Below are 27180 nucleotides of genomic sequence, written 5' to 3' on the forward strand. Positions count from 1 at the left end.
AGGTTGCATATAGTGAGAAAAAGAAGGGACCAAGCACTGACCCTTGAGGAACCCCTGTGGATAGACTGTGTAGTTCAGACACTTTTCCCCTCCAAGACACTCTAAAGTATCTCCCTGAGAGGTAGGACATGAACCAGCGGAGGACTGATCCTGAGATACCAAGCTCAGTGACTGTGGAGAGGAGGATTTGATGGTTAGCCATGCCAAAAGCAGCTGACAGATCTAATAGCAATAGAGCTGAAGACTGTCCAGCAATACTAGCAGAACACAGTGATTCTGTTACCAATAGGAGTGCAGTCTCAGTGGAGACCCTGTTGAAAACCTGAATGATCTGGGTCATATAGGTTGTTTTATGAGAGGAAAGCAGAGACTTGGTTAAAGACAGTTTGCTCAAGTATTTTAGACAGGAAGGGTAGGAGTGAAACTGGTCTGTAGTTTTCAACCTGGGCTGGATCGAGTGTAGGTTTTTTGAGTATTGGAGTGCCTTGAGCTTGCTTAAATACAGCAGGGAAGGCACCCGTAGCAAGTGAGAAGTTGATGATGTGTGTTACTGCAGGGTTAAATGCTGGGGAAATGGTTTGTAAGAGGTCAGACGGTATTGGGTCCACACCTAGATGAACTGTTCTGGAAAGTTTGCCTTTTAAAAAAAAAAAAAGAAAAAGAAAGAAACATTTGTAGCTTCCTTTTTTCCCACTAAAGAATGTGAAGATGCTTTGCGCAAATGTTTAAGTGATACCCACCTCAAGCCCACCGGATTGCAGATGTTTTCTGCTTGACACATTTGTTAACGCAAGATTATAAAAAGAAAACTCTTTTGTACAAGTTGATGTTTTTGAAGGAGGGTATTCCTAAACTTATATTTTGTCCTTTAGCTTGAAGTAGTGAATGACTTTAGGTGTCTGAATTCGTTAGGCATCTCGTTTTATACATTACAAAAAATGCTTTGATTGAATGATTTCAAATTCAAAAGTATGTCATGCATTTTGTAGTAACCACACAAGTCATGGGAAAACGGCAATTTGTCGTGTAGTTTTCAGGGCACACACTTGTTATTAAATAATAGTGTAGTGCCCTTTGAAAATGTACCTGTTCAGAATGGACTGATAGCTTGGCCTGTACGAATACTGCCTGCAGCTTTGTCAATGCCATTGGCCAACTCTGACCGACTGTGTTGGGTTATCAAAGTGTTTCCATTCAAACTCAAATTAGCTGATGTCTTGGGAGGTATAACCAGCACTGTAGGGAAAGTGCTGACTTCACACACAACACTGCACTTTCTCAAATCCCCAGCAATACGCCCACCAGCTGTAAAGTTGATTAGAGAAACAGTAGTTGAGAAGCACAAAGAAGACACATGAACACACAGATAATAGCTAACATCAGAAATCCTGTATCAGCTGGGCTCTAATGTCCTGAAAGAATGGATTTATGATGCTGTTTAATCTCAAGAGATGACTTAGTTAAAAAAAAAGAAAAAAAATTATAGGTTTGCAGGAGAAATGTGAATTAGCCTCCTTTGACTTACTTTGTAAAAAAAAAAATGTTCTTCCTTGTTTATGTCTCTCTTGATTTGCAGCACACACATGAATATTAATATAGACATGGCAGTGAAAGGCATTCTGGGTATCTTCTCAGTGGTTACTGGACGGTGGCCTCAGTTTCGTGTCAATGGTGGAAGCCTCAGAGAAAACCTGGCTCTGCAGAATGTCCAGGTCAGAAACTTTCTCTGTCATTATCTGTCATCATCACTGTTTCTTTGCCCACCCTGTTTTTGTCTTCACTCTGTACCTCCCTGTATCCGCCTTTGTTCTCTTTTGTCAATTCACAGACATGCTGGTACAGTTTAATCTTAGTTGTGACTGATGCTGCAGTGTAGTTTCTCAGACATCGAGGGTGTGCAGATGTTGAAGAAAATGTCCGTTGACACGGACTTGCTTAATAATAATAATAATAATAATAATAATAATAATAATAATAATAATAACTTTATTGCAAAGAACACAGCATCTGATCAGGCACCATGGTCTGCCCGATGGAGAATTCAGAGCCAATATGAAACTCCCAGAATAACAGTATGTGCTCACTTATATAGGTTTGGTCACGTATGAAGTCATAACATATGGTTTCTATTAAAAGCCAAAGGTAAAAAAGAATGAGCCCCAACAATCAACTTCCCTGACATCGGGACCCCTTTCCAAACACAGCATTGAGTTACTCCAAACAACCAAGAACATACAGAACACATTCCATTCTAATAAATATATTAACACGTCTCAGGTCAGATACTACAGCAGTAACACAACTGTGGTCATGCAGTGCTTTTTATAATAGGGTCTCAGACACTTTTATATTCACATCCTGTATGTACATGTGTTTCTGTGTGTGTTCACAGGCTCGTGTCAGGATGGTCCTGGCCTACCTGTTTGCCCAGCTGAGTCTCTGGGCCCGGGGTAAGCCTGGTGGATTGTTAGTACTGGGCTCCAGCAACGTAGACGAAAGGTACTGGTGGCCTTGTTTGCTCACTTCGGATATGTCTGATGTTTCATTTTTCTTTCTAAAATAAATTCCATGATTGCAGTTGGTCCAGAGGTAAAAAAAAAAAATTTTAAAAAGCCAAATGTCCTTCTAGCATTGCTATGTGATTAGTTAGTAGCTGTGGTGAACAAAGGCAGCCTGCAACTCAATTGTTAGTGTCAGAAATTTGGCATCAAATTCTTATCATGTGACAGATGCTATGAACCACTTGTGTTTGTTGCCAGTAACATCACAGTGCTTTTATTTACTAGGGATGCAACGATACTCGATTTTTTTATTGAACCGTTCGATACGTCCTCTTCGATTCAATACGCAAAAACGTTCGATCCAAATGAAAACAGCGCTCCCAAAATGTATTTTCCGAACTTTTTCTAGTGTGCTCTCGCTAAAATGCCAGGAGCGCAACCAAGGCTGAGCCCTCTGCCTTGAAAAGCTCCCAGAAAGCTCCTCCCCGCAAGCAGCCCGCTTCCCCTCATCCCCCAAGCTGCCTGGAGGGCGGGGGCAACCACGCTGCTGTTGTTTGAGGGAGAGGTGACAGACACGAGGATCATGGCTAGCAAGGAAAGACAAAAGTTTGAGGAGGCGGCTTCTACGTCGTACAGATCCGCTGTATGGCAGCATTTTGGGTTTGCTGTTGATTATAATGATCAGGGGACGAAAATGGTGACTAAAACAAAAACTGTGTGCAAGTATTGCCTTACAACTATACCGTACATCACGGGCAACACGACCAACATGACCACTCATCTCCGCCGCCATCACCCAGACAAGTCATCTGCGAGCGGGGCAGAAGACAAGGTAACGCGACCCAAGTCTCAGAGCAGCATAGCGGACGCCTTTCAAAAGAAGTACACTTTCACCTCCGATAAACATAAGAAAATCACACGTGCTGTTGGAACATTTGTTGCCAAAGCTTTGCAGCCTTATTCTGTGGTTGAAAATGATGGCTTTTCGTACCTTATGAAAACTGTTGATCCACGATATGCTATCCCCTCTCGTATATATTTCACAAAAACTGTCATTCCGGATATTTACAACAAAGTCCGCCAAAACATTGTTACCGACTTAGCTGCTACGAACAACCTCGCTTTGACAACAGACAGCTGGACATCCCGGGCCACTGAGAGCTACCTCACGGTAACAGTACATTACATGATGAACAATGAGTGGCAAATCAAGAGCGCTGTACTTCAAACTCGTCCCGTTTATGAAAGTCACACAAGTGCAAACTTGTCAGATGAATTAAAAACCACCATGACTGAATGGAAGTTAAACAGGCCAAATCAAACCATACCAGTGACTACAGATAATGCTGCAAATATTGTTAATGCAGTACGTGACACAGATGGACTCGGACCACAAATAGGATGTTTTGCCCATGTGGTAAACCTGGCTGCTAAGAGAGCTGTAGCAATCAACAGTGTGTCCCGCCTCCTTGGAAAAATCAGAAAAGTAGTTGACTTTTTTCACAAAAGCACAACAGCCAACCATACATTGTCAGTGAAACAAGAGATGTTAAACCTGCCCCGTCACAAATTAATTCATGATGTTCAGACAAGGTGGAATACAACTCATGACATGCTTGAAAGATACATTGAGCAGCAAGCTGCTGTCTACTCTGCATTGCTTGACAAAAACCTCAAGACTGTTGCCAAGGATGTAGCAATGCTGACAGATGATGAGCAAAAACTTGCAGAAGAGCTGATAAAACTACTTAAACCACTCAAAACTGTGACTACCCTGATGAGCAGTGAAACGACCCCAACAACTTCTCTGATTCTTCCACTGAAAGAGCTTCTTCTTAAATCCATGTCTCCACTGGAGGAGGACAGTAAGACAGTCAAAGAGGCAAAAATGGCAATTGCTAAAGACCTAGAGAACCGATACACTGACCCAAACCTGAAAAGCTACCTACAAAAATCTACTGCCTTGGATCCCAGGTTCAAGACCCTACCTTCGCTGGATGAGACATCTAAGTTTCAAGTCTACAGGGATCTCACCAGTGACATCCTGAAGTAGGTATAATATTTAATATAATAATAATAATAATTATTATTATTATTATTATTATTATTATTATTATTATTATTATTATTATTATTATTATTATGTTATGTATAAAACCCAGTTTATTTTTGCAGTATGTTCCAATCAGTGTAATGCATGACATGACCTCTATAATATTAATAATGACTAAGATATGCTGTGTTTTAGATTTCTAAAAATATATTAGAATAATTGTTTTTTGGTATTATTTTTGTCATTGTTTTTTTTGTAGGATGCTCCAGAGACAAGGCCATTCTCAGGAAAGGAACCAGCAGAGCCACCGCAAAAGAAGACCGCCATGGCAGAACTGTTTGGGGATGTTTTTCAACATGAAGCCCAGGTCAAGTCCTTTTCTGTGACTGTGGAGGAAGAGGTCAGTGCATACAGATTGGCACCCTGCATTCACGTGGATGATGATCCTTTCAAATGGTGGAAGATGAATGAGTCCAGCTTTCCTCATCTCTCAAAACTTGCTCGACTTCACCTCTGTGTCCCTGGAACGTCTGTTGCAAGTGAGAGAATTTTCTCCACGGCAGGGGACATTGTTGAAGCAACCCGCTCTCGTCTTGCAGCAGACAATGTTGATGAACTTATTTTTCTGCAGAAAAATCTAAAGATTGAGTAGACTGTGATTACAGCTGCCAAAACCCAAGTTGCACTGCTTTGTTCAAATTGTTTACACAGTTGAGTTTTTCTTTTAGTGAATCAATTTCACTGGTTTACATGCTTTAAAAACAGTAAGATTGTTCTAAGCACTTTAATACAAAATTTCTTCAGGTCAGTAAGAAGTAAGCACATAAATGTTATGCACTAAAATGCATGTTTTTATTATGGCATTGTTATTTTTGCTCGTTAGCAAAATTAAAAAAATACATATTGAAAGAGGAATAACACTTGTATTTTTTTTTCAGAGCATTAAATGTATTGAATCGAACCGAAAATCGTGTCCCTCATATCGAAAATCGTACCGAACCGTGACTTAACTGTATCGTTGCATCCCTATTATTTACCATACATTCATCACATAGTGACATAGTGTTTCAATGCGAGAGCCAGTACATTTTGACCACCTGCTTAATATGGTGTTGGTTCTTCTCTCCAACTTGACAATACTCTGCTATACCTCTGAAGATGTCCTGTTGCATCAGGGACCAGCATGTTAGCAGCAGATTCTTTAAGTCCTGTAAGTTGTGAGGTCTAGCCATCATTGATTGGACTTGTTCCAGCATATCCCCCAACATAATGAGGCTAGTTCATTGTTTGTCCCTCTTAAGGCCACTGACTGTCAATCCTCAGCAACAGTGTTTCAGTGTTATTGTGGTTTTTTTTTTGTTGTTTTTTTTTTTTTAAACCTTTTTTTCTTCAGAAATTCGTGTGATTTAGGTAGTGCGCTGTGCATCATTATCACACTGATTGTCATTCAAGCTTCTGCAGATGGGGAGTCATCTTGTTAGCCAGTACTTTGACATATCCATTGGCATTCATGGTGCCATCTATAAATGTCATCTCCCCAACACATTTTGCACTCATTCAGTCCCATATCATCACGCTCCCACCTCCATGCTTCACAGTGAGGACTAAGCATTCGCTGTGGTAGTCCTGATCAGGTTCACATCAAATATGCTGGACCTCATCTGACCAAAGATTGTGTTCCCAATATTCATTAGACTTCTGTCCCTTTAGCAAAGTTTCCTCAAGCAGATTTTTTTCTTGTATACTATCCATAGAGGTTGAAGCTATGCAGTGCTTTCGACTGTCTGATCTGTCACAGAAACCCCATTTTGTTTTTTGATAACCCCTGTGTCAAGTCTGAAGTACATATGTTTTTCAAAGCTATATCGTGAAAGTAATGCATGTCCATGGCTTCATTTTGGGAGGACAACTACTACAGCTCAGATTAGTGGTACTACAACTTGTTCTATACCTTCTGATTACTGCTGCAGCTGTTGTTGTTTTTTAGTCTTTCTAAAGTATATGCTTTGGATTGTTTGTCAAAGGAAATATTGTACACCTCAAGAAATAATGCCATCATTGATTGGTGATACAAATAAAAATGATTTGACATCCATGTGATTTTGTACAGGGATGTACTCACATCTGTTTTACACTGTACTGTCTAGTGAATCCAGACATGGACATGCACAGTTGTTATGAGATAATCAGAATTATTCACTTCATCAGTGAAGTCAAAAAGAACCATAATATTAAAGCTTTTTTCTGTCGCACCTTTCAAGACTTGAGTTACAAGGCACTTTACTAAAACAAGTAACAATACAACTTTAAAAGGAAACAATAAAAAATACGTACATCAACAAAAGCTCAACCTAAAAGCACTGTGATGCAACATTATCTACCAAGGTGCTGCTTTGACAAGGTGGACACATACCAGCATGCATTTCTAATTGATCACTTTGTAATCTCAGTATGGGCAGACTTTCACTTCAGCATGTGAAGGAACCACCAGGAAGGATTCACAGATCCTTGGAACACATAGATACTGTAAAACTGAATGAAGCTGTATTGACAACCACTGTTTTGTGTTGTTAATAATGTTCCATAATAATGCATTAGCTGACTCTGCAAGTTGATTTTGATAGAGTATTAAAATGAACTGAAATCAGTCGACTCCTTGATGGAAGGAAAAGCACACTTAAAAGTGACATCATGAAAAGGTCCTTGCAGAACTTGTAGGGAGTCTCATCACCAAAGCAGTGTTGTGTTTAGTGGAATGATAGCAGTCACAAGACATTGTTAGTGTTGCTTCAACAGAAAGAGAAATACTCTGTTTCTTAAGACAAGCAGTGTTGTGCAGAATAATTACAGCTTACCTTCTCTTCCATTAACCACTATTTCTGCTTAGCCTGACAGGGTATTTCACCAAATATGACTGCTCAAGTGCTGACATCAACCCAATTGGAGGCATCAGCAAGACGGATCTGAAGAGTTTCTTGCTGTACTGTATTGAGAAGTTCCAGCTCACTGCTCTGAGACAGTAAGAACAACTGACAGATTCATGGGGGGACAATTAACTGTTGGTGTGGGTAATGTACCTGCTGGTGTTCAGAACACAAATAGCAGCTCTGATACAGAAATGTGTTCTAGTATGTTTACCGTCTTTACTGAAAACCTTCAGAGGTGTATGTATGCATAGCCACAATAACGGAACAACTTGTGTGGCTTACAGTTTCTCAGTGGTTGTGGTTTATCTGCAGCATCCTGGCAGCTCCACCCACCGCTGAACTGGAGCCGCTAACAGATGGACAGGTGTCACAGACAGATGAGGTAAGACATGAAAATATATCTGTAAGTCTTGAAAAGAACCATAGTTAAAAGAGCCAGGCAGTCAACTAAGAGGTAGCCTGCTAAGCTACTGTTGGTGCTAACATGCAGATTTTTTTCCATGTACAAGTAACTTACTGCACATCAGTCCTATCCGGACAAAGTAAAACATTTCACTCATTTTCTTTTAGTTGCTGACTCAGTTTGTCGAGGATAATAAAGTTTCAACTGCAACAATGAGACTTGAGTACTCTGAATGGGAAGCTGACTATTTGCTCTGCTCTTCTGTGATTGGCATTTAAAGCCATTGTTAGATTAAAGGAGCTACTTCTTTAGGAAAATAATAAGGCCTTCATCTCCCAGTGGCTTATCAGATTATTACTAATTAGGATATTTACAATCAATATAATTTTTATATAGATGGTTGCACACTACTGAGGTTGCTCTGAATGCCTGCATTGCAGTTTCACAAAACATGAAATGAGTTTGACTTTGTAAAAATCAACTAGTTTGGAGGATTGTGGTTTTTGTCACTTTTCCAGTATCTACAAAGCACATGAACAATTATAAGAAATGGATTTCAATATGTCTGCTCTTATGTAAGCTGTAAACTTTAGCTAAAAGGCTTACTACCTGCAGTAGTATTTTAGCCCTATGTCATTATCTACCTGCATTATGTCCGGGGGGAAAAAAAAAAAAAAAACAGGTTCAAGACTGATTCTTACTCTGTGATGATGGTTTTGGGTGTTTTTGTGTAAGAGTTTTGGTGGCAGGTTAGCAGATGGTGGGAAATTTCACTGCAACAGCTCCTGTCAGACTTTTATGTTGTTTTAAAAAAGGAAACAAGGACACACTAATTGAGTTCTTATATGCTTGTCACAGTATTTTGTTTAGTAAGCAATCAAACAGCATTATATAAGGATAAAATAACAGTCTGATATTAAATTTCTTTCTCTTCTAATGCTGCACTGCAACACCTGCTAGATACCCTGCAACAAAAAAAACGTTGTGCCAAGTCATCAGCATTGATCATCATCTTTACTTTTTGCCTTAGAGCTGTTAGCAGAACAAAGTGTATGTAGCCATTTTTCATCAGTTTAGAATGACAGGGTTCCTGGTGTAAGGTGTGTCAGCCAGAGACAGAGCTTTCAGCCAACTCATGGGGCTAAGGTTAATTAGTCGGTCAGCTGTGTGGCCAGTCAAAAAATGGGCAAAAAAACATTGACTTACATTGATATTATATCATTGCAGCCATTTGTAGATATATTAGTAGATAATCATAATGTCACTGTCCGTTTTTGTGTTCTCTCTGTTCGGGTCTATCAAAGTTATCTGCATTTTGAATCAGTTCTACTTATCCTATTGTTTCTTGGGTAGATGTGATCCATTGTGGATTACGTAGACCTCTGCTTGCAGCAGATCGCTTACGTCACTGAACCTGAAGCACTTTTCTTCTCTAACACCCACTTCTCCATCCTCAGGCAGACATGGGGATGACCTACTCTGAGTTATCAGTGATTGGACGACTGAGGAAGATCTCGAAGTGTGGCCCCTTCAGTATGTTCTGTAAACTCATTCATATGTGGAAGGATGCTCTCTCACCCACAGAGGTCAGTCAGCTCCCTCATGAGAAAAAGTGGGTTTCTCCACTAGATAAATGATGTGATGTCCAGTGTAGGCCTTACAACAGAAGTGTCATGGCATTATTGATCCTGCTGTTACAAGTACACAAGTAGGTTTCCTAGATAAATTTCCAACTTGGACAACATTCTGGAATACATTGAACTTCAGCTACTAAGTGTGTGTTTAAAAACGCCATGACAAGTGCACTGACTATTCAGGCTATTTCGAGGAATTTTGCTATTTAAATATTTTTTGCAGCTGTGTTACAATTGCTGTTTGACATGGAAATACTGAAAGTGAACATTGTCCATGTAGTAACTTTTACCATAAAATAAGGCCATTGTTGTCTTTCCTCAGGTGGCCCAGAAGGTGAAACACTTCTTCAGGATGTACTCAGTGAACCGCCACAAGATGACAACAGTGACGCCATCCTACCATGCTGACAGCTACAGCCCTGATGACAACCGCTATGACATCCGACCTTTCCTCTATAACACACGTTGGACCTGGCAGTTCAGATGCATTGACAAACAGGTAGCTAGCTATCACTAAGGTTAACTTCAGCCTCATGTTAAAATGCTAGTAATGTGAAATCTGAACAAGAAAATGCCACAGCAAAGACTGAGGAATAAACTGTTGTTGAGGCTGGTGAACATAATCTGTTCTTATCTAATCCTATACTGTCCAGTACAGTAAAGTAAATAATGGTGATTTTAGTAGACATCTTCAAGAAGTTGGTTCTGTTTTTTAGACCTTTTTTTTTTTTTTTTTTTTTAACTTTCAGGTAACCCAGATGACAACAGACCCTCTAAAGCAATGAGGTCTTCGGTGTGCACTGAAAATGCTTCACAATTGGATGGATCAGAAAAGTGTTTTCTGATTTTTAGTGATTTGTGCATTTCCACCTTTCAATAAAAGCTGTAAACTCTGTTAGTATGCTTTATTGTCAGTGAAAACTATTAAGAAGCACATGACAATTCCTCGTGTCCTCTGTCCTCATTCTACAATTCTACAATTTTATTTAGCAGACGCTTTTATCCAAAGTGATGTACGTGTGAGAGTAAATATAACACAAACAAGGATCTAGTCAGGAGAAAAAAAACCTGGATAAGTGCCATAAAACAAGTTCAAGTGTGATAATAGGACTGTGGTGCCTACAGGCAGTGTGGGAGGTAATATAATTTTTTTACTTTTCTTTTTGCAGTTAAGTGCAACTGTGTTCAGTGAAAAGCTGGGTCTATAATCTTAAAGACTGAACAGCATTTGGCAACTCGTTCACCACTGGGGAACCACAGAGGATGAGAGTCTAGCTATCAACAGCCTTGTTGTGGTGGTTGTATCAGGAACCTTTTGTTGGCAGAGCGTAGTGCTATATATATGTGTGTGTGTGTGTGTGTGTGTGTGTGTGTGTGTGTGTGTGTGTATATATATATATATATATATATATATATATATATATCCATTATCTATTCACCGCTTAATCCTCACTAGGGTCGCGGGGGGGGGGGCTGGAGCCTATCCCAGCTGACTCGGGCGAAGGCAGGGGACACCCTAGACAGGTCGCCAGTCTGTCGCAGGGCTACATACAAAGACAAACAAGCACTCTCACATTCACACCTACGGGCAATTTAGAATAATCAATTAACCTCAGCATATTTTTGGACTGTGGGAGGAAGCCGGAGTACCCGGAGAAAACCCACGCATGCACAGGGAGAACATGCAAACTCCATGCAGAAAGATCCCGGGAAAGCCGGGACGCGAACCAGGGACCTTCTCGCTGCAAGGCGAAAGTGCTAACCACTACGCCACTGTGCAGCCCATATATATATATATATATATATATATATATATATATATATATATATATATATATATATATATATATATATATATATATATATATATATATATATATATATATATATATTAGTGGTGGGACGCGATTTAAAAAATTAATAATTACAGGCTTTGTAATTCATTAATCGCAATTAATTGCAGTTTTGTCAAATAGCAATATTTGACACAATAAGTGAAGTTTCAAATAGATTCAAATAAAATTGTGGTTGACAGTTGAATCAATGAACAGACATATATGTGTTTATAATTTAAAATTTATTTTAAAAAAGGTAAATGGAACATATAGAAATAAGTGATTTTGATGACTTAAAGCCTGAATTTAGTTGTTTTGTCCACTGTATGGCACATAAAATCAGCATAAGTAGTTCAAGGAGCTTCAGAAAGTTGAAAATCCAGAGATTCATTCTGTTTTCATCTTTTTTGGGTCTGATAAATGGTGTCATTTTGATGGTTCTGTTTATAGGAATATCAATTTTTATTTATGTAATTTTTTTATAAACAAAAAGTTTATAATTAAGTTATTAAAAGAGATATTTTTGTTGTTTAGGTTATTCCTCCTCCAAGGAGGCAGAGCCTCCACGGAGTAAAAACTTAAACCACAAAAATGTTTGTTTCATTTCTATTTATCTGCATTTTTCATCTGTCTGCTACATTCACAGATTACTGCAAATCTAAGTGCAATTATAGCGATTTTATTCAACATTTTAAGACTTTCTGTAAACTCAATCACTGTCTAGAAAAGTGGCCTATTATGGGATGGCTACACCGTTACCATGAGTCGTAGCTAACGTTAGCTCTGGTGCTAACAGCAACATGTTTTACATTGAGGTGATACTGTCGGCTTGAAGTGACGCAGTGATCAGAAAACTCTTTATTGTACAATTTGCACACAACCAGGCTTTTATCCAAGCTGCCATCAGGAAGATTTTTAAAAGAAAACTTTCTGTCCAACAAGCTCAATCTCGTCTTCCTTCACTGTTCACCAGTGCCTGACTTCACTCAGTGCTTCCTGTGCTTCTTCATGGCTACAAACAGACTTTAGGTTCATTACCGCCACCTACTGGGCTGGAGTGTTCATCAGCGTTACCAGTGTGCCAGAAGTGTGGGAACTGAGGAGGGTGCAATTAATTACGGTATTCGTTGTAACGCGTTATTTTCGCTGTAATTAATTAATTGAAATTAACGCGTTGACGCCCACTTCCGTATATATATATATGAAAACAACAGAAACAATGTAAACCACACAGAAAAAATACAAAAATAATAAATAAGAATAAAATGTATATATGTATATAAAAAATACAAATAAAACTCAATATTCTCAGTATATATTGGTGGGATCCGGAAGTTTGAATTATTCTGATCCATATTGTATCTTATAACTGCTATCAGTGAGTGTTTCCTTGATCAAAACCAGTTACCCCTGGTTGCAGTTAAGTGGAAATGTGTTCAGTGAAAAGCTGGGTCTTCAGTCTTTTCTTAAAGAGTGAACAGCATTTGGCAACTGTTCAATGAGCCAGTCTTTTGAAAGGTTCTTTGAAAGAAACGGTTCGTAAAGATCCAGCTCTCTTTAAAGAGCCATAAATCCCATCTCTAACAGTCACTGGCCCTGTACAGTTCTGTCTTCACCCCGAAGTGACTCTGGCTACAGGAGTGGGAAGTTGATTGAAACCTATTTTCTTTAAGAATTTTCACTTTCTTCCCCTTTCCTTAGCACTGTTTGGGTCATTCCAGAGTTGGAGGACATTTGGGCTTCAATATTTTTTGAAAAATACACCTTTTACAATTTTCTGCTCCATATTCATCAATAATAAATAAACAATCAAAGGCTTGATTGGCTCAGCTTATACATCAATGGTACCATTTTTATTCTGTGTTTTATTTGTTGTTTGCTAACCCTACGCTAATCACAGTAACAGGGTTGCTAATGCATGCTAATGTTAGCTTTTACTCAGGAATAGAAACTAGGTATTTAGCTAGCTGTTACTGCTGACCAAGAGGACAAACTTACTGATGGAAAAAAGTAAAAAGAATTTTTCTTATCCTGATAATATGAGGTAGAGTGAGACATTTGATCAAGACTGACAATGTTATCAAAATCTGAAAAACAGAAGAGCGGACATAGCTTTGCTCTACTCATTCTTTTGGAAAACTGTTTGATGATGTTAATTTTAGCATATTGTGTGATTCACAGTTTTCAGTTTCTGCCAGCTAAAAGGGTTATGCTAACAGGGTTGTTGTGGGACACATGTAAATATGTAAAAATAATTATTTAATATATTATGTTGATTCAAAAAATATTCCCACAATTACTAGAGACATCAATTAATAAAATAATATCAAAAAAAGGAGATTTAAATTTGATTTTAACTGTTTCATTTGTGATTCAAATTGGTCATCAGGGGGTGGGACAAGCGAAAAATGGCATTTTAGGGGGAACTCCAGACTTATTTGTTATTTAAGAAAATATTTTCAAACATTCTTTTCTCCTATTTTTTAAATTATTATTATTATTTGGTCTAAGGACGAGTACATTTACACAACAACTGCATGTTTTAGTATTTTGTACATGGATTATTTGAAATTTGGTAGGTGGGACGTAAAATGTCCTCCAGTTCTGGAATGACTCGCTGTACCTGCTCCCTTTAATCACAGGAGTGCTTCGTGTCTGCTCATGTGACTGTGCAGTGTGAAGCCTGCAGGATGTGCTGTCGGCAAAGTCTGCCTTTAGAGCCAGTGCTGGTGTGAAGTGAAACTTGAGTACAAGGGAAGGGAGGTACAGCTTACTTCCTAAAAACACTCTCCTACTTCTACCAGATACTCGTTGTCCTCCGTGTCACTGGTAATACAGACCGACCGTCTCCGTCTGCACCTGTGCTTTAACCTTGGCTGCTGTGGAGCGGCTACACTACAACTTAGATTTCCTGCATGGAAACGGACAGTCTGTTGACCGGGACCGTGAACGGAGCCTCCGGGGATTATGGCTCCTGGTCGGGCTCAGACCATCGAGGGGCCCTGGGCAGCAGACGGATGTCGTACTCTGTCGCCAGGGAGTTGTGCAGTGTTGAGAGAGACTCAGGTGAGGTGTGTGTGTGTGTGTGAGAGAGAGAGAAAAAGTTTCGGGACGGAGAAGTTTACAGCGAGGCAGAAAAAGTCAACAAGGAAAAAAAAGGATTTTTTTTTAAGGACAAATCGGTCACTCATTACATACCAGAGCTGGACGGTTCTGGTCCTTTACTTGGGTAGAAGTAGCAGCGCTGTAAATGCTGTCATCGAGAAGTATGTCAGTAGGCCACACGTGACAGTCAGCTCAATTAAAACATAAAAACAGGAGAAAAACCAGCATGGCCGGCTAACACACCCAGAGCAAAAACAGCACCATCTCTGCATTTTTTTCTGTCATTCACCTTTAATGTAGATTGAGTCAGTGCATGGCATCTGCTTTAGTGGACAGTTTAAATGGAACAAAAAAACAAATTTTTCACAATAATGACTCCAAAACACCGAGTAACAACCCCCAAGCCTTCTATGTATTTCTATTCATCATAGTCTTTAGTAACATTTGTTACCCGGAAAAAATACATCATAAATGTAATCTGGGAGATGGTGATGGAAATGTGCCTGTCATCTGTGGAATATCTATTCAAACTTTATTCAGAATTTAATCCATGGCTCATTTGTTTTCTATGAGTGAAAATGCTACTGTACATTGTGTATCAATCAATGGATATCATATATCAATGATTATTTACTGCTCTTCCTGTGTGTAAGTTTACTGCAGTGACTTTAGTTAATACTGTGCTGTAGTTAATATCTTTTAAAAACTGTAAGCTTTTATTCCTCTTAATATTATGAAGGTTTTAAATTAATTCCATTTATGTGTTACATTTATTTATTTGCACAGATACTGGCAAGTACAGTACTCTGAAATGCTTGTGTACTTTTACATAGATGAAATTATTTCTATTTTGAAAAAGCAATTTGCCAGTTAGACACCTGAAGTATTTTATATTAGTATATTACTTTCATCTCGGAGACCACTTTTGTGTCCCATGTGGAACAATTATTTTTGGACTTAAGTCTCGTTTTTACTTGCTGTTAGGTTTAGGAAAATGTCAAGCTGTGGATCAAAATTCAATCTTTTTGACAACATGTTTAAAGCTTCTCTATTTTTGGGGTTATCATAGTGACAAATCCCGCTTCATCTAATATATGATTGGTTGGCTAAATAGGGGGACATTAAAAAATGAAATTAAAGATTTGTTGATTAGAAACATATTTGTGACACAACAGACATAATCTGGGATAAAATATATTTCCCTCAAAGCGTAATTAAGAATACAGCAATTTTTTGGAGATAGGGCTGCTACATATTGCTAGAAATGTATAGTATTTAGCCAAGTGTTCAGCGAAGTGTATCAGAGTCTTACACACCCAATGTAGACTTTGGGTGTAAGCCTCAGATCAGGTATCTAATCACTGCATTTGATTGTCATTTTAAAGCAGAATCAATTAGTTGTTGTAGTCTGAAACTATTTACACTACTTTTCTCTTGGCTCTCTTCATCTCTGTTTGCTAGCTGACAGACACTATAGATTTATTGATGATAATAAGTTTAATTGATTTCCTGACGCTTTGATGAGTTTCATTTCACAAGATTGTAAATTTTGTTGCAGATGTACTGACCTGAAGTATTAGTGTCCCCTTTCATGATGCTTCTTGAAGCTGATCCAATTGAAGCAGCAGTAATTTGTCTTTTGTACCCACCACTAAAGTTTTTATGTGGAATTGTGATGCCACACCATGATTAATGACTTTCATAGGGGTGGGTCTGTATGCTGATCATAGACTATACATAAAACATGGATGTAATGACCATGACCTCATCTGCTGGTCTGTAGAATACTGCTTTAAAGGCTCAAATATGGAATTTGGCCATTGCATTGTTGTTCTTTTGAAACCGGATCTAACGAATGAGCGGTGGATCTTACCGAGAACTCGGGAATGCTATGTACAGTGACAGGATAGCAAGGTAGCCCCATCCTAAAACATACCCTGATTTATTGTCTTTTTTACTCTAAGTGGGACCATAATTTAGAAAATATACATAATGTTTTATTCAACAAGACCATAAACCACTTAGAAAAATGTTTACTGAGATAACAGATCAAATGAGAGGTAGATTTATTTTATTTTCCCCACTCCAACAATCTTACTGCTTTCATTCTGGCACCTGGTTGCCAGTTTCCCTCACCTGTGCCATCCACACCTTACAATCTTCTGCTCTTATCTCTGGCACCTGGATGCCAGTCTCACTAAGTTCTAACTCCCACTTTAACAATCAACAACTTGAAATACTGGTACTGGGATGCCAGTTTCCCAGCCGTTCTTCTCTCTCCTCATCTCATCAAGCTCCTGCTGCCAGTTCCAGCACCAGGATACCAATTCCCATTTTCTTCTATTCACTCTTTTCAGCAATTCCACACTTCCATGACAGCCACCAGGATGCCAGTCTCCCACTGTTCTGTTACTCTGCTCACTGCACAAAGCATCACCTGCTCTCCCTCTTAAGCTATTCGAACTTCACCAAATGCATCTTTCTTCAAGGTTGTTCCTTCATCTCTCATCTGCTGTCACTCACTTCCTCCACTCAGTCTTTTCTAGACACAGTTAGTCAAAAGCCAAAATGTACATCTAGACCAGGGGTGCACACACTTTTTCAGCATGCGAGCTACTTATAAAATGACCAAGCCAAAATGATCTACCAGCTATAAAATTGCAAAACATGTATTTATTCATAAATATATTGAGAATTCTTAATATGAACCACATATGTTGGTGTACCTTGCATAACTACGTGAATCCATATTGCTCCATGCAACTCTGTACATTTTTTGTCTTTACCTTACTCTGATGACTTGCACTGAATGGAATCAGCCAGGGATGCATAGTCCGGACAGTCGCTGCTGACAGCCAGCCTCAAGCACACTTTCAAATGATCATCAGTCATGGTGGAACGGTACTTGGACTTAATGATCTTCATGTGGGAAAAGGCTGATTCGCAATAAATAAGTGCAGCCGAATAATGCAGTCCAGGAGGTTGCACATTTCCTCATGTTGGGGTACTTTTCCTCTGTAAGTTCCAGAACTGTCCATGAGCTCTGGACTTCAGCTCAGTGTCAGTTTGTAGAGTCAAAATCTCATCCTCCACTCCAGAAGAGTTCAGGTGAAACAGTGTTGCAATTTTTGATGCAAGTGAAACAACCTCAGCATCTTCCCAAAAAGGGTAGCACATGAATGTGGCAATTGGCTCGAGTAAAGCAAAGTCTTCAAATCGTTTGTCAAACTCTGACAGACAAGTGTCAATCTGTTTTGTGTAGCGTACATTGTCAAGCTGCACACATGACTTCCCTTGCGTCTCCAGCTCTGACGCGAGGTTCTGGAAGTTTAGTCGTGTAACTGTAGTTTTTTGATAGCTGGGGAGCTCTGATCAAAGATAGTATTTCTTCTTTGTTTTTAAAGTCTTGGAACAACGAGTCAGCTGCTTCAACAAATGCCTCTTTTACCATCTCTCCATCTTGGAAGGATTTCTTGTTCTTAATGATTAAGTGACTCACCCGGAACGAAGCTTCAGTGGCTGCATTTGCTTTTGAAGTTAGCTGTGAGAAAAATGACTGCTGTCTGGATAACTGGGACTTTAGTTCCTTCACCTTTCTCCTTCTCAGCTCGCTCTTTGGAGGGAAGTCCGTGTCGTAGTTTTTATGAACAGTCCGAAAATGCTGCTCCACATTTCCCTTTTTCGGTATAGCGATGGCAGAGTGGCAGATGAGGCAAACGCACTTTGAAAATGACATAATGAAAAAAGTCCACCTTTCATTCCATATGGAAGTGGTACGTTTTTGTCTTTTTACTCTGTCCAGCTCCCGCACTCATTTTTATACCCGTAAGTTTAGAAGACATAAATTGCAGGCTAACTAACTAGCTTGCTCGAACACGACGTTATGTGTGCATACGCCGTAACACCTATGTCAGAAAAGGTCAGACTGGTCAGACTGACTGCCCCGTATGCCAATCAAGTGACAAATTTCATAGTGGGGACGGATGATAGGCTGACGTCTACGTTTTAATGCCATGCGATCTACCCACACTACCTTTGCGATCGACCGGTAGATCGCGATCGACGTAATGGGCACCCCTGATCTAGACACACCTCCTTGCTAAATGGAAAACCATCCTCCGCTTTTACAAAGACCGCCTGTCTAATTCACACAGCACTCATATGGCGCTAAAACAGGCAGTATATCAATGGAAAAAAAGAGGACTTATTGAAAACAAAATGTGTCATTGGAAAAAAAGAATTTGTCCTTGAAAATGAAATTACAATTTTCATATTTTTTCCTTCATATCTGTGTTTTTAAAGACACATTTTTTTTACGTTCAAACTTTTTTTTTCTGTTTAAAAAAAGAAATGTTTCAGTGTTTTGTTTTCAATGACAACTTTCTGCCTCTCGACTGACAGGTCCTGGAGGGAGCATGACACTCCTTGATATGGAAATAATATGCAAATAAGGTGCTCCTTGCCCCTCCCCTCCACACTAAAAGAGGGACAGAAAGTTGAAACATCGTACAAAAAAAGCCAACTTATAGTGTATAAAAGTTATTTGTCTTTGTCAACAACAAATTTCATTTTCAATGACCAATTCTTCTTTTTCAATGACAAATTCTTTTTTTTCAGCGACAGCCTATACTGTCTCTGTTTTAGCTCCAGGCATCAGCTTCTGCTGGATTTGGGGGCTTTTCGATCTACCAGGGTTCTCCGCCCTATTGTCACCAAAGTTCTTGCAGTTCTGCTGAAAAAAAAGCCTCTCCAGCCATCTTCAGCAGTTTACAAAATCTGCCTCAATTATTATTGTTGCTCTCTTGTGGAGCCGCGACATTGTCAAGAAAAATCAAACCTTGTTGAAAAGCCTTGCCATTATTGTCATTATCAAAGGTCAAACCAACTTTCCTGGAGTAATGCCTTTCATGCAAAGGTCTCACGTTGCTGTTGGTCACTGACTAGACCATTCTCCATGTTAAGCACATGCTTTCTCCCACACACCCCACCTTACACCACACTGCTTAATCAAATCATCACCAACATAACACTTATTTACATTCAATAAACAATCAAACTTCTCGATGATGGTGTGGTCCTTGCTCGCGAAATTCCTATTTACACACAGAAAAAATTAAATGAATAAATAAATAACATCTAAGTGCAGCTGCAGTTTCTCTTTAGTGAATTTTCTCTTTTTTTCTGCTACATTGAGAAGCGCTGTTCACACTTGTCTGTCCGTTGGATTATGTGTGGGCTGTGTGTGTGTTTCAGTGCACCTGCAGCCATGTGAAGTGTTGCCCTTTTAGTGTCAACCACCATGAGACATCCTGCTTTGACGCATTGAGTCAGCTGCACTGAATGTGTGTGTGTGGGAATGTGTATGTGCAAGTCATATCTGTGACCGCTGAGTAGAAAAGCGGCATTAAAAAGAATCACCTGACACTGCTTTTTTTTGTTCTTCTTAGTGCTTCTGTAATGGACTAACAGTATTCTTTTCTAACACACTTTCAAACAGTCTCAAAATTATTTGAAAGCCCTTTCCGTTTTCGTCCAAACTTAAATATTTTTAGAAAAATCTGTTCAGATGGAGACTCAGGTCAAATTAAAATAAACACTCTGTCTCAAGCACAAATGTTTTATCTAAATGTTTAAAACAAACATGAAGCATTACTCAATTCAAGGAGTGGTAGTTACCTAGCACATGTGCTGAATAAGTCTGCTGCTTCCTTCCAGCTGACACAAACATTAGCGAGCCAGGCTTACACTTGACTGCCTCATCTTGACATGATCTTTTAGAAAATGGTACACATCAGTGAAAAATGCTCTTTACAGTTTCACAAAGCTCATTATGACATATTTATCAGATTAAGCCACTTGGAGGATGGTATGTGTATCTACCAACAAGCTCTACCGTGTAAACTTTAGCAATCTTTTCTAACCTTCTTTCTAAACTGTAGCATCTCTGACCTAATGCTTTAGATGAACCATGTCATCATTGGGAGTGCTATGCTACCATACCTGACAGGTCCAAATTAGTCAGTGAAAGGATGTTTGTCTTGGAACTGTATCTGAAAACAATCTTATGTCAGGAGTATTTTACAAAATCAAATTTTTTTGAAAGCCAAAAGCCTCCTAAGACCCTTTGTTCTTCAAGACTGATTTGAAACTACTAAATAAGGACTGCTTCGGTTATAGAAAGTCTTCGCCTTACACACTCATTCATGTCTGTATTAGCTGCTGTGTGATCAGTTGTTTTTCTGTGTTGTCTGTCACAGTCCCAGAGGGAGTGTTCTTCTTTAAGGGGTTGTGGATGGCATCTCAACTGCATTTAAAGCTTCAGACACTGAAATACCCTCTTTGGAAGGGAGCTAAAACCAGGGGTTGTACAGTCAAAGTGAAATGAACCATCTTAATACTGAAAATGTCATGCACTCCACCTCCTCCTCTGCTTCATTGGCAGCTCTTCCTCTTCCTCTCCTTCTTCTCCTCCTTTTAACTTGATACGTGCGTGAGCGAGGTGTGTGTGTGCAGACATCCAATTGGATAATTAGCTGAATGAGGACATTTGCAGTGCAATTTGCATCGCAAAATTACTCGGCTGTATGCTGGGAAGAAATTCATGTTCATTTCATGTTTATAAAGCCATGAAACCATGACCACTGAAGCCTGTTTTCTGCTTTCTGCGTCCGCAAGGTCCGTGCAGCTCTGTGCGGAAAAATTACGTCATTTCAAGGCTGGGTAAAGCTTGTTTTATGCTTGCCGCATCCGTGAGGTCCGTGCGGAAAAATTACGTCATTTTCGCACCCATGCCCCCTCGAGCGGCCTTTCCATGCGGAAAATTTCCGCTTCGCGCACCTCCACATTTTTCTAACCTACGCGGACGGAGCAGCACAGACAAACATGGTGGAGAACCAGGACCTACTCGTAGCTGAAGTCTAGAAATATGTGCACTTATACGATTCATCACACAGAGGTCACCACGACGACCGGGTTATGAACTATTCATGGTGTGAAATAAAAATAACTGCTGAAATGCTTTTATTCGGTAAAATGCCGTGTTGTAAGTGGTGTAACCAATGGCAAACTACTTCTTCTCTAGTTTAGTACCAGAGTAGACCAGGTAGACGTGTGTTTGAGCTGCACTGCCCCCTGCAGTTTGGAAGCAGACTTTTTCTTCTCTAGTTTATTACTAGAGTAGACCACGTAGACGTGTGTTTGCGATACACTGCCCCCTGCAGTTTTGGAGCAGACGCGCACGGAGTATAAATGCACACACGCTCTCTCGCACAGATTTCCGTGCGGCTCGTTCGTGCGGAAAGTATATTCCAGCCTTAAGCCAGCGGCCGGTACTCCGTGCAGCGTCTGCTCCCAAATTGCAGGGGGCAGTGTATCGCAAACACACGTCTACCTAGTCTACTCTGGTACTAAACTAGAGAAGAAGAAGTTTGCCATTGTTTACACCACTTACAACATGGCATTTTACCGAATAAAAGTATTTCAGCAGTTAGTTTTAATTTCACACCATGAAATGTTCATAACCCGGTTGTCACGGTGATCTCTGTGTGATGAATCGTATAAGTTCCCGTATTTCTAGACTTCAGCTACGAGTAGGTCCTGGTTCTCCACCATGTTTGTCTGTGCGGCTCCGTCCACGTAGTTAGAAAAATTTGGAGGTGCACGGCGCGGAAATTTTCCACACGGAAAGGCCGCTCCAGGGGACGTGGGTGCAAAAATGATGTAATTTTTTCGCACGGAGCTGCACGGACCTCGCGGGCGTGGCAAGCATAAAACAAGCTTTAGCAGCTACGCCCCCTCGAGCGGCCCTGCTGGGTTATACTTTCCACACGAACGAGCCGCACAAAAAAATCCGCTCTAGAGAATGTGTGTGCATTTATGCTCCGTGCGGCATCTGATCCCAAACTGCAGGGGGCAGTATATCGCAAACACACGTCTACCCGGTCTTCTCTAGTACTAAACTGGAGTAGAAGAAGTTTGCCATTGTTTACACCACTTACAACACGGCATTTTACCGAATAAGAGCATTTCAGAAGTTAGTTTTAATTTCACACTAGGAATTGTTCATAACCCGGACGTCGCCGTGATCTCTGTGTGATGAATCGTATAAGTGCACATATTTCTAGACTTCAGCTATGAGTAGGTCCTGGCCCTCCACCATGTTTGTCTGTGCGGCTCCATCCGCGTAGTTAGAAAAATTTGGAGGTGCGCGGAGCGGAAATTTTCCACGCGGAAAGGCCGCTTGTGGGGGCGTGGGTGCGAAAATGACGTAATTTTTCCGCACGGACCTCACGGACGCGGCAAGCATAAAACAAGCTTTATACTCCGTGCGGCATCTGCTCCCAAACTGCCGGAGGCAGTATATCGCAAATACACGTCAACCTGGTCTACTCTAGTACTAAACTAGAGTAGAAGAAGTTTGCGATCGTTTATGCCGCTTACAAAATGGTATTTCAGCAGTTAGTTTTAATTTCACGCCTTGAATTGTTCATAACTCGGTAACCACGGTGATCTCTGTGTGATGAATCGTATAAGTACACAGTATTTCTAGACTTCAGCTGCAAGTAGGTCCTTGGCACTCTGCCATGTTTTTCCGCGCAGCTCCGTCCGCGTAGTGCACAGTGCGGAAATTTTCCACATGAGAACAGCTGCTCAAGGGGGCATAGCTGCTAAAATTACGCAATTTTATCGCACGGAGCCGCACGGACATCGCGGATGCTGAAAGCATAAAACAGGCTTTATGCTTTAAAGAGGTGGTTAGTGTGTGCAAGCGTACATGATCTGTTTTACATTGCTTTTTTTGGAAGCAACACCCACTGGATAATCAGAAGATGCATCCACCTGGTGCAGCAATACAGGTTCCACAGGTATGCAAACAATGCAGAAACTATATTAGTCTTCAGTTTCTTTGCAACATAATAGTAAACAACACAAAGACCAGGACACAGAACAAACATGGAGCTGTTTGACGTAATTCAGTAGTGGAGATAGTAGAATGTCTGTGATCTCTGGTAATATTTCTGTTCACAGAGGGTGAAAACTTTAATGTGATACTGTGCCAAGTTTACACAGAGATCCATTTGCAGTGTATTAATCAACCCTTTGCGAAAGATAAGATAAATTCTTTCAATTTTTGCGATGTTATGACTTTTCTGGTTTGCACAACCAGAAAAGTCATGACATCGCAAAAATCAGGACAAAAAGTAGAATTTAAGTGCTACTACAAATGAGGCTAGCAATGTTTCTTGTGTTATTGGGAGGAGTGGAGATGTCCACTCATTGGACTTCAGTATTTTTGATTATTGCATTATTCAGAGAATGATCCAAGCTTTGTGTGTGTGTGTGTGTGTGTGTGTGTGTGTGTGTGTGTGTGGTTCTGATATTTCAGTAGAGATAAACCAGAAAAGGGGGGGCAGAGTTTTTTCAACAGTGGGTCCCAGTTTCACTATTCCCAGTTTTCCTTCAAGAAGAAAAACAACCTTTATCTCAGCTCCCAGTCCAACCAGTTCTACAGACAACAGCATCTCCAAAACTGTTCCTGTTGTCAATTCTAGTCAGAGAACATGTTCTCTTCATTCTATTGCTCAACTATGGTAGTGATTTGAAGAGCTGCTGAAGCAATTTATGTTAATTCTTTAACAAAAAAATTTGAATTTTCAAGGAGTCACCGATCTGTAGTCAAAGAATAGCTCGATTTCATTCTGAGGTGTAAGTGTTTTTAGTCCTTGACTGAATTTTAGTCCTAGGTTCACTTTAGTCTTAAGATTTCTGAAATGCTTTATCACTTACCTCAGTAAGCGTAGATGGGAAATTGAAAGAAAATCTGGATAACAAAAACTATTATTGCTCTTTAACATGAAAGATGGAGTATTACAATTAAATGTCTTACTTCAAAGTCATTTTGTGTTGTTGTTTTTGCAGCTTGTACCTATGACTGATGTATAGAAACAACACTGAAAGACTAGAGTCTCTCTACAGTAGTGAAAGTGCCAAAATGCAGATTTGCTTTTCTTTTAACTGTAAGCGTTCTGGTGGAAATCAGCATATGAGGAGCAAGAACGTGATTGTGAATTCAAATGTTGCTACCGTATTTCATGGTAAGCCTAATGTAGGTGCAACTTAAAAAATCAGGAAGTCACTTTACTTACCTGCTATGTTGCTGTATATTAAGAAAGTGGTACATTTTAAATTTCCCCGGTGAGGGATCAGTCAATCTTATACCTGTTGAAAATAATGTGGCAAACTTAAAATTATATTCAGGTAAATTTGTTATTTTATTGCAGTAAGTGCATAGATACAGTGCTGTGATGAAATATTACCCCCTGCAGATTTGATATAAGACAAAGAGAACCCAAGGAAACACAAAATGCAGTTTTTAAATGATGATTCAATTTATTGAAGGACAGATGCTATCCAACCCCCTTGTCTTATCAGAAAAAGTAATAGCTACCAATCTACCAAATGACCAAAATTATTGGGCAATTGGATTCAATTTCACCAGCCACACCCACATGATTGTTGCTAGGCTTACTGAATCTTTTTCTTTTCCTTTCAGCTTTTCCCTTCATGGGTTGCCACAGCGAATTATCTGCTTCCATCCATAACCCTGTCCTCTGGATCCTCTTCTCTCACACCAACTAACTTCATGTCCTCTTTCACTACATCCATAAACCTCCTCTTTGGTCTTTCTCTAGTTCAAAATGCAGCATCCTTCTACTGATATATTCACTAACCCTCCTCTGTACATATCCAAACCATCTCAGTCTGGCCTCTCTGGCTTTATCTCTAAAACATCTAACATGCGCTGTCCCTCTAATGTACTCATTCCTGATCCTTTCTGTCTTGGTCACTCCCAAAGAGAACACTTTAATCTCTGCTACCTCCAGCTCTGCCTGCTGTCTTTTCCTCAGTGCCACTGTCTGTATACCAGACAACATCGCTGGTCTTACCACTGTTTCATACACCTTTCTTTTCATTCTTACTGATACTCTTTCATCACACATCATACCTGACACTTTCTGCTTGTACACGCTTCTTCACCTCTTTTCCATACTCTCTGTTGCTCTGGACTGTTGAGCCTAAGTACCTAAAATCCTCCCTCTTCTTTATCACTATTCCCTGTAACCTCACCCTTCCACTTGGGTCCCTCTCATTCACACACATGTATTCTGTCTTGTTGCAGGTAACCTTCATTCCTCTCCTTTCCAGGACTTACCTCCACTTCTCTAGATTTTCCTCCACCTGCTCCCTGCTCTCACTACAGATCACAATGTCATCTGCAAACATCATAGCCCACGGAGATTCCTGTCTAACCTGATCTGTCAGCCTGGCTAGCACCATAGCAAACAAGAAGGTCCTCATAGCTGATCCTTGATGCAGTCCCAACTGCACCTTGATTTCTTCTGTCACACCTACAGCACACCTCACCACTGTCTTACAACCCTCATATATGTCCTGCACCACTAACATAGTTCTCTGCCACACCAGACTTCCTTGTGCAATATGACAGTTCTTCTCTTGGCACCCTGTCATATGCTTTCTCTAGATCTGCAAAGACGCAATGCAGCTCCCTCTGACCTTCTCTGTACTTCTCTATCAACATCCTAAAAGCAAGTACTGCATCTGTAGTACTCTTTCTTGGCATGAAACCATGTAGCTGTTCACAAATCCTCACTTCTGTCATTAGTCCAGCTTCTACTACTCTTTCCCATAACTTCATTGTATGGCTCATCAACTTTATTCCTCTATAGTTGCCACAATTCTACAACCTCCCTTGTTCTTTAAAATCAGAACCAGCACACTTCTCCTCCATTCCTCAGGCATCTTCTCACTCTGTAAGAGCTTGTTGAACAACCCAGTCAGAAACTCTACTGCCACGGCACTTCCATACCTCCACAAGTGTATCATCAGGACCAACTGCCTTTCTACTCTTCATCCTCTTCAATGCCCTCCTCACCTCACCCTTACTAATCTTTGCTACTTCCTGGTCCACTACGGTCACCTCTTCTACTCTTCATTCTCTCTCATTTTCCTCATTTGTCAACTCTTCAAAATAGTCTTTCTATCTCTGCATTTATCCAGGCTTGAGACTGGCACACAGAGGACACTAGCTTGTGCCCCTTTGAGGCTGCATTATCTTTGATAATTCTTCATCTGAAACTGAATTCTGATGTTCCTGCTACTCTCTCTTGTCCCACTGTCCACAGATGACGAGGACCTCTACATTCAGCAAGCTGTTGTGTTCATAGAGGATGCCATACAGGTAAGTGCAATGAGACTTCATGACTTTAGTTTCGTTTTGGTAAATATTTAGTAAGCAGTTGTGAATTAGCATACAACGGTATTAACAAACAGCAGTCATTTGGGGAGGACTTGAACTCTGAGACCTTTTTTTAATGTCCCTTACAATAATAGTCTTCCATAGGTTTACATACTATAGGGCATTTTAGAAAACAAACTCATATATTATTGCTGTTGTATATGAAAATATTTGTAATAGTTGTGGTTTATATTGGCACTCTTCTAAAATCAGGCTCTTAAGTGATTTGCAGTAAGACTGTCATCACTATAACTCCATTTTTTTTAAACTCTCTCAGCAAATCATCTAGGTCTAGACAACAACTTGTCTGCAAGTCTACAGCGAGGTGTTTTAAAAGGGATCACACCATATTGAATTCCACTAGCTTTCCTGTCTGCTAGCTCAGTGTCACATTTAGAATTTATTT

The 27180-nt window shown here is 40.0% G+C and overlaps 2 protein-coding genes across 5 annotated transcripts in view; both read left to right on the plus strand.

The window, feature by feature from the left end:
* Positions 1–10413, plus strand: part of nadsyn1 (NAD synthetase 1) — a 36585-nt gene extending 26172 nt beyond the window's left edge. For 3 of the 4 annotated variants that reach the window (XM_055012049.1, XM_055012051.1, XM_055012046.1), the window contains 7 exons: positions 1577–1712; positions 2393–2499; positions 7442–7573; positions 7794–7863; positions 9342–9470; positions 9841–10017; positions 10268–10413. In XM_055012049.1, coding sequence (XP_054868024.1) covers positions 1577–1712; positions 2393–2499; positions 7442–7573; positions 7794–7863; positions 9342–9470; positions 9841–10017; positions 10268–10303 — 787 coding nt within the window. In that variant the 3' untranslated portion in view covers positions 10304–10413. The other variant, XM_055012053.1, reaches the window with a different exon arrangement.
* Positions 10414–14072: 3659 nt separating this feature from the next.
* Positions 14073–27180, plus strand: part of tpcn2 (two pore segment channel 2) — a 44572-nt gene continuing 31464 nt past the window's right edge. The window contains exons 1-2 of the mRNA XM_023295221.3: positions 14073–14419; positions 26662–26717. Coding sequence (XP_023150989.2) covers positions 14269–14419; positions 26662–26717 — 207 coding nt within the window. The 5' untranslated portion in view covers positions 14073–14268. The remainder of the gene's footprint in view (positions 14420–26661; positions 26718–27180) is intronic.

Source organism: Amphiprion ocellaris, chromosome 1 (genome assembly GCF_022539595.1).
Source record: "Amphiprion ocellaris isolate individual 3 ecotype Okinawa chromosome 1, ASM2253959v1, whole genome shotgun sequence".
NCBI classification, from domain to species: Eukaryota; Metazoa; Chordata; class Actinopteri; family Pomacentridae; genus Amphiprion; species Amphiprion ocellaris.